We start from the raw sequence: 16,242 nt of genomic DNA on the forward strand, positions 1-16,242 counted from the left end.
GTCTGGGCTGGCAACTGTGGTCTCTTAATGTTTGCATAAGACTTGACCAGAACTGTAGTGAGGAGCTGCGGGCAGGCCTGCTTTTCGTCCCGCCCCGCTCCTGGCTGCCTGGCTAGCTTAGCCCCGGAAATAACAACACACAAACTGTATTCTTTTAAATACTGCCTGGCCCATTAGTTTCAGCCTCTTACTCACATCTTGATTAACCCATATCTAATAATCTGTGTAGCACCACGAATTGGTGCCTTACCAGGAAGATTCTAGCGTACGTCCATCTTGGGCAGGAGCTTCAGTGTCTGTCTCCCTGAGGAGAGGCATGGCGGTCTGACTAACTTCCCAGCATTCTGTTCTGTCTACTCCACCCACCTAAGGGCCGGCCAATCAAATGGGCCAAGGCAGTTTCTTTATTAACGAATGAAATCAACACAAACCGAAGACTCTCCCACATCACAGAACCTTCTGGTTTTCATTGTCTCCATTGAGAAGTCGTGTGATTTTGATAGGTCTGCCTTTATATGTTACTTGGCCTTTTTCATTTGCAGCTCTTAATATTCTTTCTAAAACACTAAACGTATTCTGAATGTTTAATGTTTTGATATTTACATGGCTAGGGGACTTTTTTTTGATACAGTCTATTTGGTGTTCTGTAAATTTCTTTTATCTTCATAAGCATGTCTTTAGGTTGGGAAAGTTTTCTTCTATGATTCTGTTAAATATATTTTCTGTGCTTTTGAGTTGAACTTCTCCTTCTTCTATATCTATTATTCTTAGGTTTGGTCTTTTCATGGTGTCCCATATTTCCTGGATACTTTGTGTTAAGCTTTTGTAGATTTAATGTTTCATTTGACTGACGAGCCTATTTCCTCTATTGTATCTTCAGCACTTGAGAGTCGCTCTTCCATCTCTTGTATTCTACTGTTTATGCTTGCATTTGTGGTTCCTGATTATTTTCTCATGATTTCTGTTTCTATAATTCCCTTGACTTTTGTTTTCTTTATTGTATCTAGTTCAGTTTTCAAGTCTTGAATAGTTTCTTTCATATGTTTGATTGCTTTTTCTTGGTTTTCTCTAAGGGATTTGCTGATGTCTTCTAATTTTTTTGTTTGTCTTTTCCTCCATTTCTTTGAGGGGATTTTTCATTTCCTCTTTAAGGGTCTCAAACATTCTCCTAAAGTTATTTTTAGGTCATTTTCTTCTGCCTCATCTATATTTGGTTGTTCAAGTCTTGCTGTTGTAGGGTCACTAGTTTTTACTGGTGCCGTGTTGCTCTTTATGGTGTTGCATGTGTTCTTACTTTATCTATCCATCTTTTCATCTGATTGGTGTAGTTGGGGCAGTCTGTGACTCTGGAGATCAATCTTCCAGGTGCCAGTGGAACTAAGGCTCAGATGGTTGCTCCTCGTGGTGCAGTCAGTGGTGCTGCGGGAGGACCTTCCACTCCTTCAGCCAATAGCCGCTGAAGTACGAACCCACTGTGCTGCAGAATGCCTTCCGCTCCTTCAGCCAATGGGCTCGTACTTCAGCAGCTATTGGCTGAAGGAGTGGAAGGTCCTCCCGCAACAAACGCCACGGTTCCAAGTCACCCTGTTGTCCACTCCGTATTCCTGGAGGTCGCTTGGCACTCCCGGGGTTTGCTCTGCTCCTGTGGAGTTCACTGTCTCAGGCCTTCTCTGACCTAGGTCACTGGCTCAGTCCTCTATTCTTTAAAAAAAAAAGTCATTGGGTAATAAACATATGGAGGTGAGTCATATAGGGTGTTATTATATCTCAAAACATTACTTTTAAGGATAGGAATAATAAGACACTAGACAGGAAAGAAATGGGAAGAAGAATGGGCTGATGGGAAATCATCAGAGGGGCCCAGAAATTGAAATTCCTACACTTTTCATGGCACTCATTCAGGCAAAGGCTTGTTGAGATAAAGATATAGTACCAATGACTATAAAGATTGAAGATTTGGGTCTGAGAATGAACTGTTTCAGACTTAACAAAAATATTCCCAGGTCCTGACAAAAATTGAAGGGTGGCCATGAACTATGCAAAGGAGCAAGTAAGGAGTGAAAATCAAGTGGTCTGAGGTCTGTCCACACATGTTGATGTCACTCAGGCTGGAGGAACATTCATGAGCCAAGAGCCCAAGTGTTGAGTGAATGGGGAAAGTACCAAATGGGATGATAGATGGCACTGGTGTGGATACAGCCAGGAGAAATGAGTCTCAGTGAAGCCACACAAGTGGAAAGGTGTGGCCTTGCAGGTAACTATTAGACCGTGAATACTATGTGGCCACTGCCCACCCTGAGATCCACCTAGTGCAAGAGAATAAGCCCAGCTGAGAAGGATACAGGAGAAGCTATGTCTTAGGGAATAGCAGAAGGGTCAGCAAACATCAGGAATCCATCTAGACATTTAGTAGGCTGGAAGGATTTGCTTCACACAAAATGGAACATTTTGGGAAAGAGCACTGTGGGCAGGTGTGCAAGAAAAAAAACAGTGACAAATAGAATATCCAAGAGTCCTGTGGGACCTTAAATCTTTGGCATGTTGGCACATCACAGAGATATAGAGTAGGTCAGATTTAGCTGCCCATAGTCATTCAAAGACGTTGGTCCTAGCGGTCTCCAGAAAGGTGAGGTGATGTGAGAAGAAACCAGGTCTACAGAGGGAAGCAGCAATAGTCTGGTTGAAGAGCAGTCAGGATCTAAGTGCATGGATTGGAACTAGTAGTACAGACAGTACGTGTTGACAAGTTGTGAACTTGAAGCCAGTCCTAAATCTTTAACAATCAACCCCATGAGTGTGAATATGCCTTTTCATTTCTAGAAGCCTTGGCTTCTCAAATGCTATGATTTTTGGATTGATATGCATGCTTGTCTCCTGCAGAGACTTTGTTGAGGAGAAGTTAGGAAGCAAATACGTCATGGGAAGAGCACTCGATTTTGTAGCCTCATTTGAAGAGTCGGGACCAGCCACGCCCATGTTTTTCATCCTGTCTCCGGGGGTGGACCCAATGAAAGATGTGGAAAACCAAGGTGAGGAAAGCTTGCTTTGGAGCCAAGGTTGCTGGTCGTCTGTGCCCTTTCATTCACTGGGTCTATTGCTTTCTCTTTTCTACATTCAAGGTTCACTGTGTAAAACTCGACCTTCGCAGGCCAGACAGAAGTCAGGGTTACTGCTAAAGCAAAGCCACAGCATTATGAAGCAGAGAGAAGATTGGATTTCTTTGTAGCCATTCTGTGTAGACCTGTGACTCATGCTGTATATAGTATGAATAGGGCATCTGATTTTGTCATTTAGTGTGTAAGATACCTTGTCTCAGAATCAGCTGCTAGAACGATTGAATTGTCTGGCAACCCCTGTCAAAGTTAAGTTCATCCAGGGCAGGAAAAATAGGTCAGCAGTTAAGAATGCTTGCTGCTTTTGCAGAGGTCCTGAGTTCAGTTCCCAGCACCTACATCAGATGACTCACAAACACCTGGACCCCTAGATCCAGAGAATGTGATGCCCTATTCTGGCCTCCAGGGGCACCACACTCAGCATCCACCCACACCGATACATACACATAACTAAAAATAACAATTAATGTATAATGTTTTAAATTATATTGATCATAAGTGTAAGAGCTTGTTTGGGAACTATTAATTATATTCTGTTGATCTATGTGTTTCTGCATGCCAATACTAACATTGGAGCTTTATGGTAAAATCTTAAATCATAAAATGAGTCCTCCAACAGTTTTCTTTAAGATTATTTCAGCTCCTCAGAGTCTCTTGTATTTCCATAAAACTTTTAAAATTATTTTGTCAAGTTCTGTAAAAATTAAAGAGAAGTCCATTCAGATTTTGATAGGGATTTTTGCAATTACCATGTGAGTCAACTGGGGACATGTGGCTACCTTAACAATATGAAGTACTCAGTCTGCTTTCCTATACCATCCAGACCACCTGCAGTGGTGACACCACCCCCTATGGGATGCCCACTTACATCCATCATCAATCAAGAATATGTACCACAGACTTCTCCATAGACCAATCTGAGGGCATTTTCTCAATTGAAGTTCTGTCTTCCAAAACTAGTCAATTCTGTGTCAAGTAGACATAAAAACTAGCCAGCACACCCATAGCCTCTGAGTTTTGGTTCAATGTCATGATCTCTAAATATCCTCAGAAGAATTTTTTTGCAGACACTTAAACTCATGTGAAATTCCACTTTGTTTCATATGTAAATGAAGATTTTCTTTGCGTGCTTCCAGTTTTTCCTAGAGTTGCAAATTCCCTTGAGAAAAGAAATAAATATCATTTATAATTATCACTAGCTTCATACTCATTTTCTGTGTTGAAAGGCATTCTCTTTTTGACTCTAGAAGGCATTCTTACTAGAGTTATTAGCATCCTCTTACAATATGAATGAATTCTATTTTAGCTTTCTAGGAAGCTGATATCCCTGGGGTTATTTTCTTGACATTCCACCTTCATTATATATATTTTAATTCCACTTATTTCCTATTTTCCATTTTCATTTTACTGGCACACATCAGAAAAGAATCCCTAAGAAATAACATTTCTGAACCCTTGTTTGACCCCAGATTTGTTGGATAGTTTCTCTCTGGCTACAAAATGATTTCTCCTTAGAACTTTGGCTACACGGATCTGCTGTGTTCTAGAAGCCTACTTTGTTTGTGAGTGAGCATAGGTCTTGTTTCTTGGTTGGTGACCCATTTTTATCCGCTGGGAACTTTGGAATCATCTGTTCTGTGTTCTGTTCTTTCATGAGCTGTATCTACCTGTGGGCCTTTTTCATTCACCGGCTCAGCTCTCAGCATGTCTGTTCAAAGGAGAGTCACACCTTTCTTTAGCTTCACTCTATTTTGGTAAATGCCAGCGATAGTTACCAAGAAGAAATCAGTTCTCTTAAATGGCCCTTCCCCAGTCCTATTAATTGTCTTGATTTCTCTTTGGATTCTGCAGAATGGCCATAATCTCTCACCTGATTTATGAAGATTACCTCCTGACTCATTTCTGCCCTCCTCCACTGAAAATCCTTTGCTACTCTTGTGAACAGAGTCCCCTTGCTAAATCTCAAATCCTTTAATACCACTCTGCTTAAAGCGTCCTCAAGGACTCCCATCATCCTAAAGGTTAAATCAAGCATCCTTCATCTGATCACAGTAGCCATACAGTCTGGCCGTTCTCTCCAGTCTTGGACCTCATCTGCCTCCAGACTCCCTCGTTTAGCTCCTTGGCTAAACAAGGCCATTGTAAGCATTTCAGCAAAAGACTCCGAAATATTCTCAACAGTGCAGTATTTACTCATTGTCTTAGCGGTGGTTTCTATTGCTGTGAGGAGACACCATGACTACGGCAACTCTTACAAGGGAGAAGCATTTAATCGGGCAGGCAGCTGACACTTCAGAAGTTTAGTCCAGCCGGGCGGTGGTGGCGCACGCCTTTAATCCCAGCACTCGGGAGGCAGAGGCAGGCGGATCTCTGTGAGTTCGAGACCAGCCTGGTCTACAAGAGCTAGTTCCAGGACAGGCTCCAAAGCCACAGAGAAACCCTGTCTCGAAGAAAAAGAAGAAAAAAAAAAAAAGAAGTTTAGTCCATCATCATCATGACAGAGCATGGCAGTATGCAGGCAGGCATGGTGCTGGAGAATTCTGCATCTTGATCCAAAGGCAACAGAAAATGAACTGTCTCATTAGGTATGGCTTGAACATACATGAGCCCTCAAAGCCAGCCTCCACAGTGACACATTTCCTCTAACAAGACCATACCTGCTCCAACAAGGCCACACTCCAAATAGTGCCACTCTCTTTGGAGGCCAATTTCTTTCAAACCACCACATTCCACTCCCTGGCCCCCAAAGGCTTGTAGCCATATCATAATGCAAATGTTCATTCAGTCCAGCTTCAAAAGTCCCCATATTCTATAACAGTCCCAAACTTATTTTAAAAAGTCTAAAGTCTCTTCTGAGATTCAATTTCTTAACTGTAATCTTTTGTAAAAGTCAAAATGAAAAAGCAGATCACATACTTCTATAACATCTGAAGGCACAGGATATAGATTACCAATCCAAAACATAAGGAAAGGAGCATTGTGAAGAAATACTGGACCAAAGCAAGACCAAAACCAGCTGGGCAAACTCCAAACTCAGTATCTCCATGTCTGATGTCAAAACACTCTTCAGATCTCCAACTCCTTTCAGCTTTGTTGACTGCAACACACTTCTTTCTCTTGGGCTGGTTCCACTCCCTGTTAGCAGCTTTCCTCAGTAGGTACCCCACAACTCTGGCATCTCTATTATCTTGGGGTCCTCAAGGCAATCCAGGCTTCAACTTTACAGCTTCACACAATGGCCTCTCTGGGCCTCCATTCAGGAACATGCCTGGCCTCATCAGCTTTCCTTACTCACTCCTTGACTCTAAAAGCCAAACCACATGGCTGAAGCTGCCAAGTTCTGCTGCTTGCTGGAGCTAGAACATGGCCCTTTTGTTCAGTTATATCAAGGTTACCATCACTGCCTAAACTTGGCTGTCCTTCACCTTGCTCTGTAGACCATGCTGACCTCAAACTCAGAGATCTGCCAGCCTCTGGGTGCACCAACACCTAGTTCTAAGTTTTTCTTTAATTCCTTTTCACAAGTTGGAAACATGGTCTGGCCTATCACAGCAATACCTCACTCCTGGTAGCAAATTCTGTCTTAGTTAGGGTTTCTATTGCTAATAAGAGACACCATGACCATGGCAACTTTTATAAAGAAAAACATTTTATGGAGTGACTTGATCAGAAGAAAACAGGAAGTTGACTATCTCACTGGGTGTGGCTTGAACATATATGAGACCTCAAAGCCTGCCTCCACAGTGACACAATTTCTCCAACAAGACCATGCCTACTCCAACAGTGGTCATACCTTTTAATGGTGTCACTCCCATTGGGGGCCATTTTCTTTCAAACCACCGCACTCATCCTGCAAAGATCAGCTTTTCCTGACCTTATCCTTGCATGGCCACCTGGTTTTTCATTATGTAGTCTTGTGGCATCCTGAATATTTGTGTCACGCCACTCGATACAATTCTAATTTAATCATTCTTTCATTGTTGGATGTTATGTCTGCCTGCCTGCTTGTCACTAAGCTCCATGGGGTCAGAAACCATGTCATCTTGGTCCTCATCTTACCAGAGTCTCACAATGTGACTAGCACAGAGAATTCATTCAGTAAATATTTGTTAAATGAATTAATGAATGAATATCATAAGACATTTATCATAACTACAATGTTCCTGACTTCCATACGTTTACGGAACTCAGGCTTCCTTCTATCCACAGGGGCTTTGTTGGTTCCAGATGAATAAATTTAGTTTCCTCATTTTCATTCACCGTTCTCCCTTTGAAAGCTTTCATATACTCTGTTGATGGGCAATTTTGTTCTTAGCCAATTGACCTCCAGCTATTCCATCATGTTATCTGAAGCGTCCCGTCATCTCAGGCAGATTGGCCCCTCCCCAATCTACATTGTTTATCTGTCTCTGGCTGCACTGCCTCAGCCTTGCCCTTGGCTTCATCTTAATGCATACGTCTGGAAGCATATTGCTGTTCATCAACGGGAGATCACTTAGGCACCTGGGCCCCTTTCTCTTCTTACCTCCCTCCCTGATTTCTTGATGGTTTGATTTATTTTCTAATCTTCCCATTTAGACATAGATTCTGGGCCTATATATTTCCCATTTCTTGAATCTAATCAGTTTGTCTGATGAGCCCTAGTTCTTGTTTTGAATCCACACAGCTGACCCAAGCAGTTTCCCCAATCCACCCTTAGCACTGGCATATTAAGTACTGTCTCCGTGCTTGGTTTCACAGTCTGTGTGTCGGATAATTCATCATATGCCTCTGCTTAGACCCTTAAAATATTAGTATCAGCTTGCATCCTAGGCAGCTGCCTTATACTCTTAACACTTTCATGGCTTTTCTCCTTTGTCTTGCTGTGGCAGTTGTTAGCACTGGGCGTTTAAAGCCCCAAAAGTCAGGTTGGGGATTTGTTTCCTTGTCTTCATCTAATTCTCTGCTGAAATGTGTGTCCCCTCATACCAACAGATCTATGAGTCCGCTCAGCAGCTGAAGCTTGCCTCTGAGCCTTGGTGGGTAGTCTATACTTTTCTGGTACTTTTTGCCATTGGGACTCCTCCAGGATGCCCCACCCTGAACACTGGAACAGGAGAGGAAAGGAAGGAGGGAGAAGCAAGAGGAGGAGGGGAAGTAAGAGGACAAATAAAATGGGGACAAGGACCTGGAAGAGAGAGCTGGCTCTGTACTTCCTGGCCTCTGAGCGTGAACACCCCCACCCCTATTACATCTCTCCTCGCGCGCTCTGATTAATCCCTTAACGGCACTTTAATTTCACCCATCCTCTCTTTTTCTCATTGCTGTCTTCACACGTTATTTTCTCCTTTCCTCTTGTTTTCTATCACCCAACATGCCTCCCTAGCCCCTCGGGTGACCGCGGGGATAAAAATGAAATCTCTGATGTGAAAAGACTTTGAAAAGTTAAAAGCGGAGCAGTGTGTACAGCACGATAATGACAGAGACACAGCTTCTGTTCTCCAAGGCGGTGCAGCGCGCTCCTTCCCTCACATCCCGTCACATCTTTCAAAGCCAGCTACGTCTTTGTTTGCACACAGGCCTCTTCTCTGGCCTCTCACACATCTGTAGCATGGTCTTGGCTTGGTCCAAATACTTGGCTTTGAGAAGATGGGCTCAGCTGCTTCTATTTTGTGATCAGAAAGCAGCTGTCCAGCTCACCTTTGGCTTCTTCTGCATCCTCTTGTGTGTTCAGAATGGCAAGCTCGGGACTGGAGAGGTGGCTCAGTGGTTAGACGCACTGGCTGCTCTTCCAGAATGGCAAGCTCACAAAGATTAGGGTAGGCTGCCACAAGGTAAGTTCAGAGGTGCAGGTTTCATCCAGAGTCTTTGCAACCAGATTATCAATAGTTACTTAGGTATCTCTTCCGTGTTCCCAGCCCCTTCTCTTTACTTTGAGAGGCAGTGAAATGTGGGTTAGATTAGCCAAAACTGGCCTCCAGAGGGCGCTGTTTAGACTTGTATTGTTTTTCGGTGATGAGAGAACTCATGCCTTCATGTGCCAGGGAGCAGGAGGGATAAGAGAAAAGTCAAAGATACAGAGAGACCATATTTAGAGAACAGATTGATGAGCAGAAAGAGGATGCATAGGAGGAGATACAGTGCAACCAATTGAAGGGGCTCCTGCCAGAGGAGGGCATAGGAGATAGAGAGAAGAAGCAATTTGCTAGCAACAGAGGGGAGGTTTAAAAACATACAGGGATGACATACGTGAAAAGCTTTTCCGATAGCGTTGAAGCAGAAGGCTACGAGCTTGTGGCAGCACCAGTTCACCAAAGGCATTCATTAATTTTCTCTTTTACTAACTTTTGGGTTCACATAGAGTTAAGGTGTCTAAAAGTTCCAAAATGAAGGCATAGAAGGAAACAGTGGAGTTGAAGATCTTATGAGATCGTGGTTCAAGTTCAGCATTATTGGATACATATTAAACTAAGGCAAAATGGTAAAGGTGAAGATAAGGGGGGAGATGGAGGAATCAGTAACCTGGACATTTAATTGAAGAGGAGTAGTGATAGGTGGAGAGGAGGAAAGATGGAGCCTGGGAGTTGGCTGTGATAGTCTTGAGACTGTGTAAGAATAACAGCTTAGCCATGCAACCATTCTCAATGTTGGGGACATCCTGGGTGCATCCCTAGGGAGCGTAGCAGCAATGGTGCCAAGGTAAGTTCTCTAAGTGGAAGAAAATAAGGAAGGCATGGGTTAGCCAGCTCATCGGCATTAATGACAACGATGAAACAGAAATCAAGTTAAGCCCTTCATAAAAGTTCGTCTCACCAGAAATCTGGTAGGAAGCACAGAACACAAAAGATGGCCACCAAAAGGCACACATATCAAAAGAGGGGGCTTTTTCTAGCCAAGTAGCAAGAGAATTCTAGAAAAGCATTTCCTGTCTCAGAACACACTAGGTATATGGCCCTTGAGAGTGGCCCCCTGGAGCTGTGGGATCCTCACAGCGTCAGTAGGGAGATGAAGCACCGCAGAAGACAAACGGGCTCTACAATCCTTGCAGGTGACATAGCCATCTAGAGAGGCAGACAGGTCAGAAATAGGAAAGCGGGTCACACACAGTAAGGTGAGCACGGAAGTCATCTCACAAGCCCTGTGAATGTGAACCTCATAAGAACATCGGTACCTCAGGGCACTTTCTGATAACCTACATGGTCCCTATGTCCTCACAGCTGTGAAGGAAAAGACTCCAGAAATTCACCTCGCACACCACAAGGCTCATGTCTGATCTCGTCAGCTGAGTGTGGAGTAAACAGAGCCCCGTCAATTGTCCCCCTTCCTACCACTTACAAGATCCATTTCTTTTTTGTCAGCCCGGATTGATGCACATTGGTCCAAGCTGGCTCTGCAGTGCCAGGCTTTGTCTCACCACGACCCCTCCAGTCTGTCGTTTTCCGACTAATCTTTATTAAGCACCTCTTTCCCGTATCCTTCTCCAGCGAATAAAGGAAATAAATAGGTTCCTTTGTGAGCAAACAAACATCACGGGTGCCATCTAATAATCCCCACACCTTTTAGCCTGGTGTTTGTTCTGGAATTAGGTGTTTATCTCCCCAGTCCTAAAGCTGACATCAAATGCTTGCCGGCGAGGATTTATTGTGTTTAATAAAGGTATTTCTTGGGTTCATCTCGGTCGAATCTATAGTGACTATTTCTCAATATAAAAAGTCATCATCCTACTTGTATCCAGTTGAAGGAGAGTCCACATGCTTTTCAGTGTTTAAAAGGGCTACCCAATATAAACTGTTTTCTCCTCAAAGCTTTCTTGCATGAGTATCAAATTATATCTATAATTTTAGCTCTTCTGGAAGTAAAATATTTTTGTACAGCTTTGTATTCCTTTTCTTTTTGTTTAACTTATCTTATCCCCATCCATTTTACCTTCCCAGGAAGATTGTTCAATGATTCCTTTGTGGTATTACACAGCTTTATGATCCTTTTATGTAAAGAATGACATATACCTTTCCCAAGCTTTATTGGATTGTGCTAACAGTTAATGTGTAAACAGAATTGGTCCCCTATATTAAGGTCATTTTTTAGGTTCACTTTCCTTTGGGCTTGAAAAGCAACTCCGTGGCATTGGTCTTGCTTCTATGGTATGGCTATGATGGTTTATTATTATTATTATTGTATCTTGTTTCCTACACTAATAGCACAATATAACATTCACACCAATCCCTGTCCTTGTTTTCACTTTTTCTTCTCTCTCCATTCTTATATGCAAGGATGACATAATGCTTCTTATGTACTGCGAATAGTAAAGGAGGAGGTTGGTAGAGGGGAAGCCAGTACTGACTGAATTCTGCCCACACCTCTCTGCAAAGTCCCAAAGAAGACTGGATCTATTCAGAGGACAAAGGAAATTAGAAGGGAACACAGATACATGCCTACCCTTTACCTTTTCTGTCTCAGCACTTTGTGGACTCGTGCCCAGTCTTCATATAGGGACTGCGTAAGAGAACATCAACAACCCCAAACCGTTTCTGAGGGTTAGCGGATGAAGCAGGGGTGGGGTGATTTGGAAAAGTGGACAGATGTTTCCTTTTATCTGAGATTGCGCATCTGAAATATTTAGTCTCCTATGAAGAGAAAGGAAATATGAGGCTTGGGTCTGGGTGACGTGTTAATCTAATTAATCTTATCAATAAAAAGCCAGGAGCCAGATATCAGGGTAAAACCTGGAAGATAAGAGTACCGGGAGCAACCGCCAGTTGCTTCCTACCTGTCTCCTTCCTGCATCCAAAAAGAGCTGAGATCCTGTCTTCACCCTACCTTATCCTTCCTGTCTCCACCTCCTGAGTGCTGGGATTAAAGGTGTGAGCCACCACTGCCCAGCTTCTATGGTTAACTAGTGGCTAGCTCCGCCCTCTGGTCTCCGGGCAAGCTTTATTTGTCAGAACATGAACAAAATATCACACAACCTCTGGGTCTAGGCATACCTAGGGTTGAGGATAACAACTTGGGGAACTTCTTAGGAATAGCAGCATGGATGATTAGGCTCAATAAATAACACTAACACTTCCATGGTTTTTTAGGAAGGAAACTCGGATATACGTTCAACAATCGGAACTTCCACAACGTGTCTCTGGGGCAAGGACAAGAGGTGGTTGCCGAGGCTGCCCTGGACCTGGCAGCCAAGAAAGGTCACTGGGTGATTCTGCAGGTACAACCCCTCTGCCCGGATCTGGATCTGGATCACTCTTGTCTGCTTAGGCTGCAGCCCATAGACTCTGGGCTTCCTGTGCCCTCTGACCCCTTACCCATCTGTTCCTCCATGTCATTTTCCTCTTGACTTCCGGCCCTGCTCTAACTCTGCGCCTCACTCCTCTTCCAAGGCCTCCTCCAAGGACTCTTCTTCCCCACACCTACTGGACCTTTGTTCCAAACAGTTCCGAGTTCACTCACAGAAGGAAGTAGATTCCACTCTGATACAGGCTCGAGAAATTAGCATTTGATTAAGGCTGTAGCAGGTGGATACTTTTAGAGGCCAGTCTCCTCCTGTGAATGTTGTTTTCCTCCGTGTTCTTTATTCATTGTGTGATAAGTTCTAAGTTATCTGAAGACTAAAAGCCAGCTCCTTCATTGGGGGCTCACCCTGGTATCTGGAAACGTGGAAAGCAATGCTGTGCTTCCACGGGAACAAGGGTGAGAGGAAAAAGCCATCATTCTCCGGACACCTGTCCCCCGTGCAGCTCATTTAGAAACTGTGGCGGAATCAGAACAAACAGCGCATTATTCTTCTCTCCGTGAGCCCTCTTCCGTCAGTCCTATCAGGGCAAACATTGGCATGTTGGCTGATTCGTTGTTATGACATGTTCCTCACCAGATTTCCTTAGAGAAAATGCTGTTTCTTATTTACCTTGACCCTCAAGATCACTGCCTTAAGCTGCTCAGCAGAAGCCTGTGGGGGAGGGGGAGAGAGAGGATTGCGTGGTTAAGAGTGCTTGCTTTTCAGTCAGAGGACCAGGGGTCCATTCTAGCACCTATGGCAGGTGCCTGTGACAGCTACCTCTTCTGGACTCGGCAGTCTCCTGCTTATATATATACATATTCTCTCTCTCTCTCTCTCTCTCTCTCTCTCTCTCTCTCTCTCTCTCTCTCTCTCTCACACACACACACACACACACACACACACACACACACACACACACGCACGCACAAAATAAATAAATCATTTTTTAGAAAGCCTATTGGGTATGAGACGATAGCAAGAGAGTAGCAGGGAGGGTAAATGTGATTAAAATCTATAACATGCATTTTGCAAACCTGTTAGGTGACAGAATTAACGAGGAAACTAAAGGAAGAATAGCGGTAGAATCCAGTCATCCACCCATCCTGACTTCATTACCAAGAGCTTCATCAGTTCCCTGATTACTCCCCCACATCTTGCTGCTGCTTTCTCCTTAATCATCCTTTTATTTATGGGGCGCCCGGCTGCTGAGAGAGCTGCCGTTCCCTGAAACTCCTTTTTCGGGAACAGTGGGAATCCCAAGAGAAACCCTGACAGCAGCTGGAGTCTCTGCTTCCTCCAGGGGCCCGGAGATACAACCCCCTTGTTTGCAGACTCATCTGCCTGCCCTGATCCTAGCCAACTGTGACTAAAGAATCCCAGCCAGCTGCCATGGAAGTCAGAGTCTGTTTCTGAAACTGTGGTTCTGCCTCCAACAAGGTTCCCCGGGCAGGGAGCTGAGTTTCCCTCCTTAGCACCCACTGGCTACCAGTACCCCCACAGCTGACACAGTGTCTGGACACTCTGAGGCTGAGCTCAGTACTCCACCCTGAACCCCGGGGGATGGGCATCTCCATGGGAACTTGTTTCTCTGGATGAGACCCAGTGATCTGAAGGCTCTCCTTTTCCTCTTGAGTGAAACGCTAAGAGTCTTGACCAAACATGACATGTCTAAACTGCAGAGTAGGGTAGAAGAAAAGGACCCCTCAAAACACATATCTTTCCAAGACTCCTAGGTATTTTTGGTTTTAATATTTCCCTGGTGTTACCAAGCATAGTGACATGTGCATGCAACCCCAGCAGTCAGCTGTAAGAAGCAGGAGGATCTTGAGTTTGAGGCCAATCTGGGCTACCTATGAGGTTCCTGGCCAGCACAGGCTGTGTAGTGAGAACCTTGTTTCAATGCCCCACCCCCAAAATGTTCCTGGAAGCGGAAAAACCATTGCAGTCATTCCTCTTTCAAAACTGGAAAACTGCATAACAGTAACCTTTTCGGGAAGAGTTCAGCATCGACAGTCAAGTGCTTCTGAGATCTTGTGACTCTGAACTCGTGTTCCAACCCCTGTTTCCAATGACTGTCCTATATCATGTCATACTGGAAAAAGCTGCCTGAGCTCCCAGTCCAAGAACAGCAAGTGATCTCCCAGGGGTCCTGGCTTCCTAGGACCTTGGGACCGGCCAAGACTCAGGAGGTCCCCACTCTTCCTGGCTATAATAGCTGTGGGTTGAGTTTCCCCAGTTCTGGAAGTCCCAGGGATCCTTGAATACTCCCCAGAGTTCTTTCCATAGGAAATGGGTCTTCCTCACAGCCCTGCCCTACTCTGACATGTCCTGCTATGTGGGGACTTGGAGTTCTGAGGCGCCTGCAGGATCACTCACTGCTAGCTTGCTGGTATTGCCACCTAACAGCAACCTCGGCTCTCCAGAAAGCCCACTGAACTCTGCTTTGCTCACGTGATTCTAAATGGACTCCTTAACAAATTTCCATTTCACTCCCTGCTACGGACCTTCACAGAGCCGTTTCCAGTATAAAGAGCCTTTCAAATTCCTTGCCTGTGGGGCTCTGCAGGCACTCAGAAATAAGTGTGGCGAACATGATCGTTGCTTCTCTTTCTATAGAAAAGAAAGCAGCATTCAGAGGCCAAATTACTGTGGTCCTTGGACTGTGCTCAGTGCTGATCTATGTATTTAAGGCTCTGCAAGGCCACTTGCTCAAATATTGATTGAGGAGCCTTTATCTGTTCATCATAATGAGACATTGCAATGATGCCAAGGGACCTGCTTACTAAAGGGAAGGCACTTTCCCCAAAGGAGTGTGAAGAACTAAGTGCTGATCTCGATAAAAGACAGGAAAGAGATTTGGGAGCAAAAGACAGAGGCTCAAAAGCTGGACAGAGAAGCCTAGGATGAGCGTAGAGACCCTCGTGGACCTTTAAAAGCAGTGTCCCCCTGGGTTTTAGGGAGAAATTTGGGTGGCAGTTAGCCGAATGGTTTGGTGAAGAGGAAGGCTGGTAGAGAGAGCTTGAATCAGTGCCTTTCAAACTTGAACGTGCATACACCTTGCTGGAAGGTCCTATTAATATGCAATGATTCAGTAAGTCTGAGTGGGGCCTGAGATTCTGTTTCTTCCCAGCTCCCAAGTACTGCAGCAATGTTCATCCCTTTTAGTTCTCTGGGGCTCAAATAATCCAGGCACCAGGCAGTGGAGAATCAAACTGGAAACATAATTGGATTTTAGACTCAAACACAGTCCCTGTACCCACAGTGTGGTAGCGTCAGAGAGCTTATTGGAAATACAAATGGCCAGGCTTCACTGTAGCTATTGAATCAGAAGCTGTACGGAAGGGCCAGCAATCGGTGCTTGAAGCTGTCCTCCAGGGGATCCCTGTGCAGTCAAGTCTGAGAACATAATACTAGAAGATTTATGATTATCAAAGGACAGCGTTCAACTGGACGATGCAGGAGGTCACCATTGCCGGTATCTTTCTGTGCTGTGATTTTAGATATGTCTGTCACTGAAGGCTCTGCGTTACATGGCAGTCAGGGTGAACATAATTCCACTGAATGTTTAGAATGCATGTTACAGGTCTAGGGCACAGCTAAGTGATAAAGAACTTGCCTGGCATGCGTGAGACTTGTGTTTAAGCCCTAGAACCACCCAACACAATAACTGCACTCAAAAGTAGCCAAGGTGGTAAATTTTACATTGTGCCTATTTTATTGCATTTTTTTTAAAAAAATTTCTTCAAGTTAAACCCAAACAATGACAACCCCCATAGTCATGCTAATACTCCCTAGACAAAGAACAATAGGTAACTAATCACTGGTGAGAGAGAAAGAAATAAGAGTTCTCCAGGGACAAGTCCCCAGTACTGA

At 44.3% G+C, this 16,242-nt stretch overlaps 1 protein-coding gene across 1 annotated transcript in view; it reads left to right on the top strand.

Annotated features, from left to right (window-relative positions):
* The window catches only part of Dnah9 (dynein axonemal heavy chain 9), a 342,434-nt gene that overhangs the window by 302,962 nt on the left and 23,230 nt on the right, over window positions 1-16,242 (top strand). Inside the window, exons 61-62 of the mRNA XM_038324554.1 lie at window positions 2,881-3,029; window positions 12,173-12,300. Of these exons, the coding sequence (XP_038180482.1) occupies window positions 2,881-3,029; window positions 12,173-12,300 (277 nt within the window). The remainder of the gene's footprint in view (window positions 1-2,880; window positions 3,030-12,172; window positions 12,301-16,242) is intronic.

This window comes from Arvicola amphibius, chromosome 4 (genome assembly GCF_903992535.2).
Source record: "Arvicola amphibius chromosome 4, mArvAmp1.2, whole genome shotgun sequence".
Taxonomy (NCBI): domain Eukaryota; kingdom Metazoa; phylum Chordata; class Mammalia; order Rodentia; family Cricetidae; genus Arvicola; species Arvicola amphibius.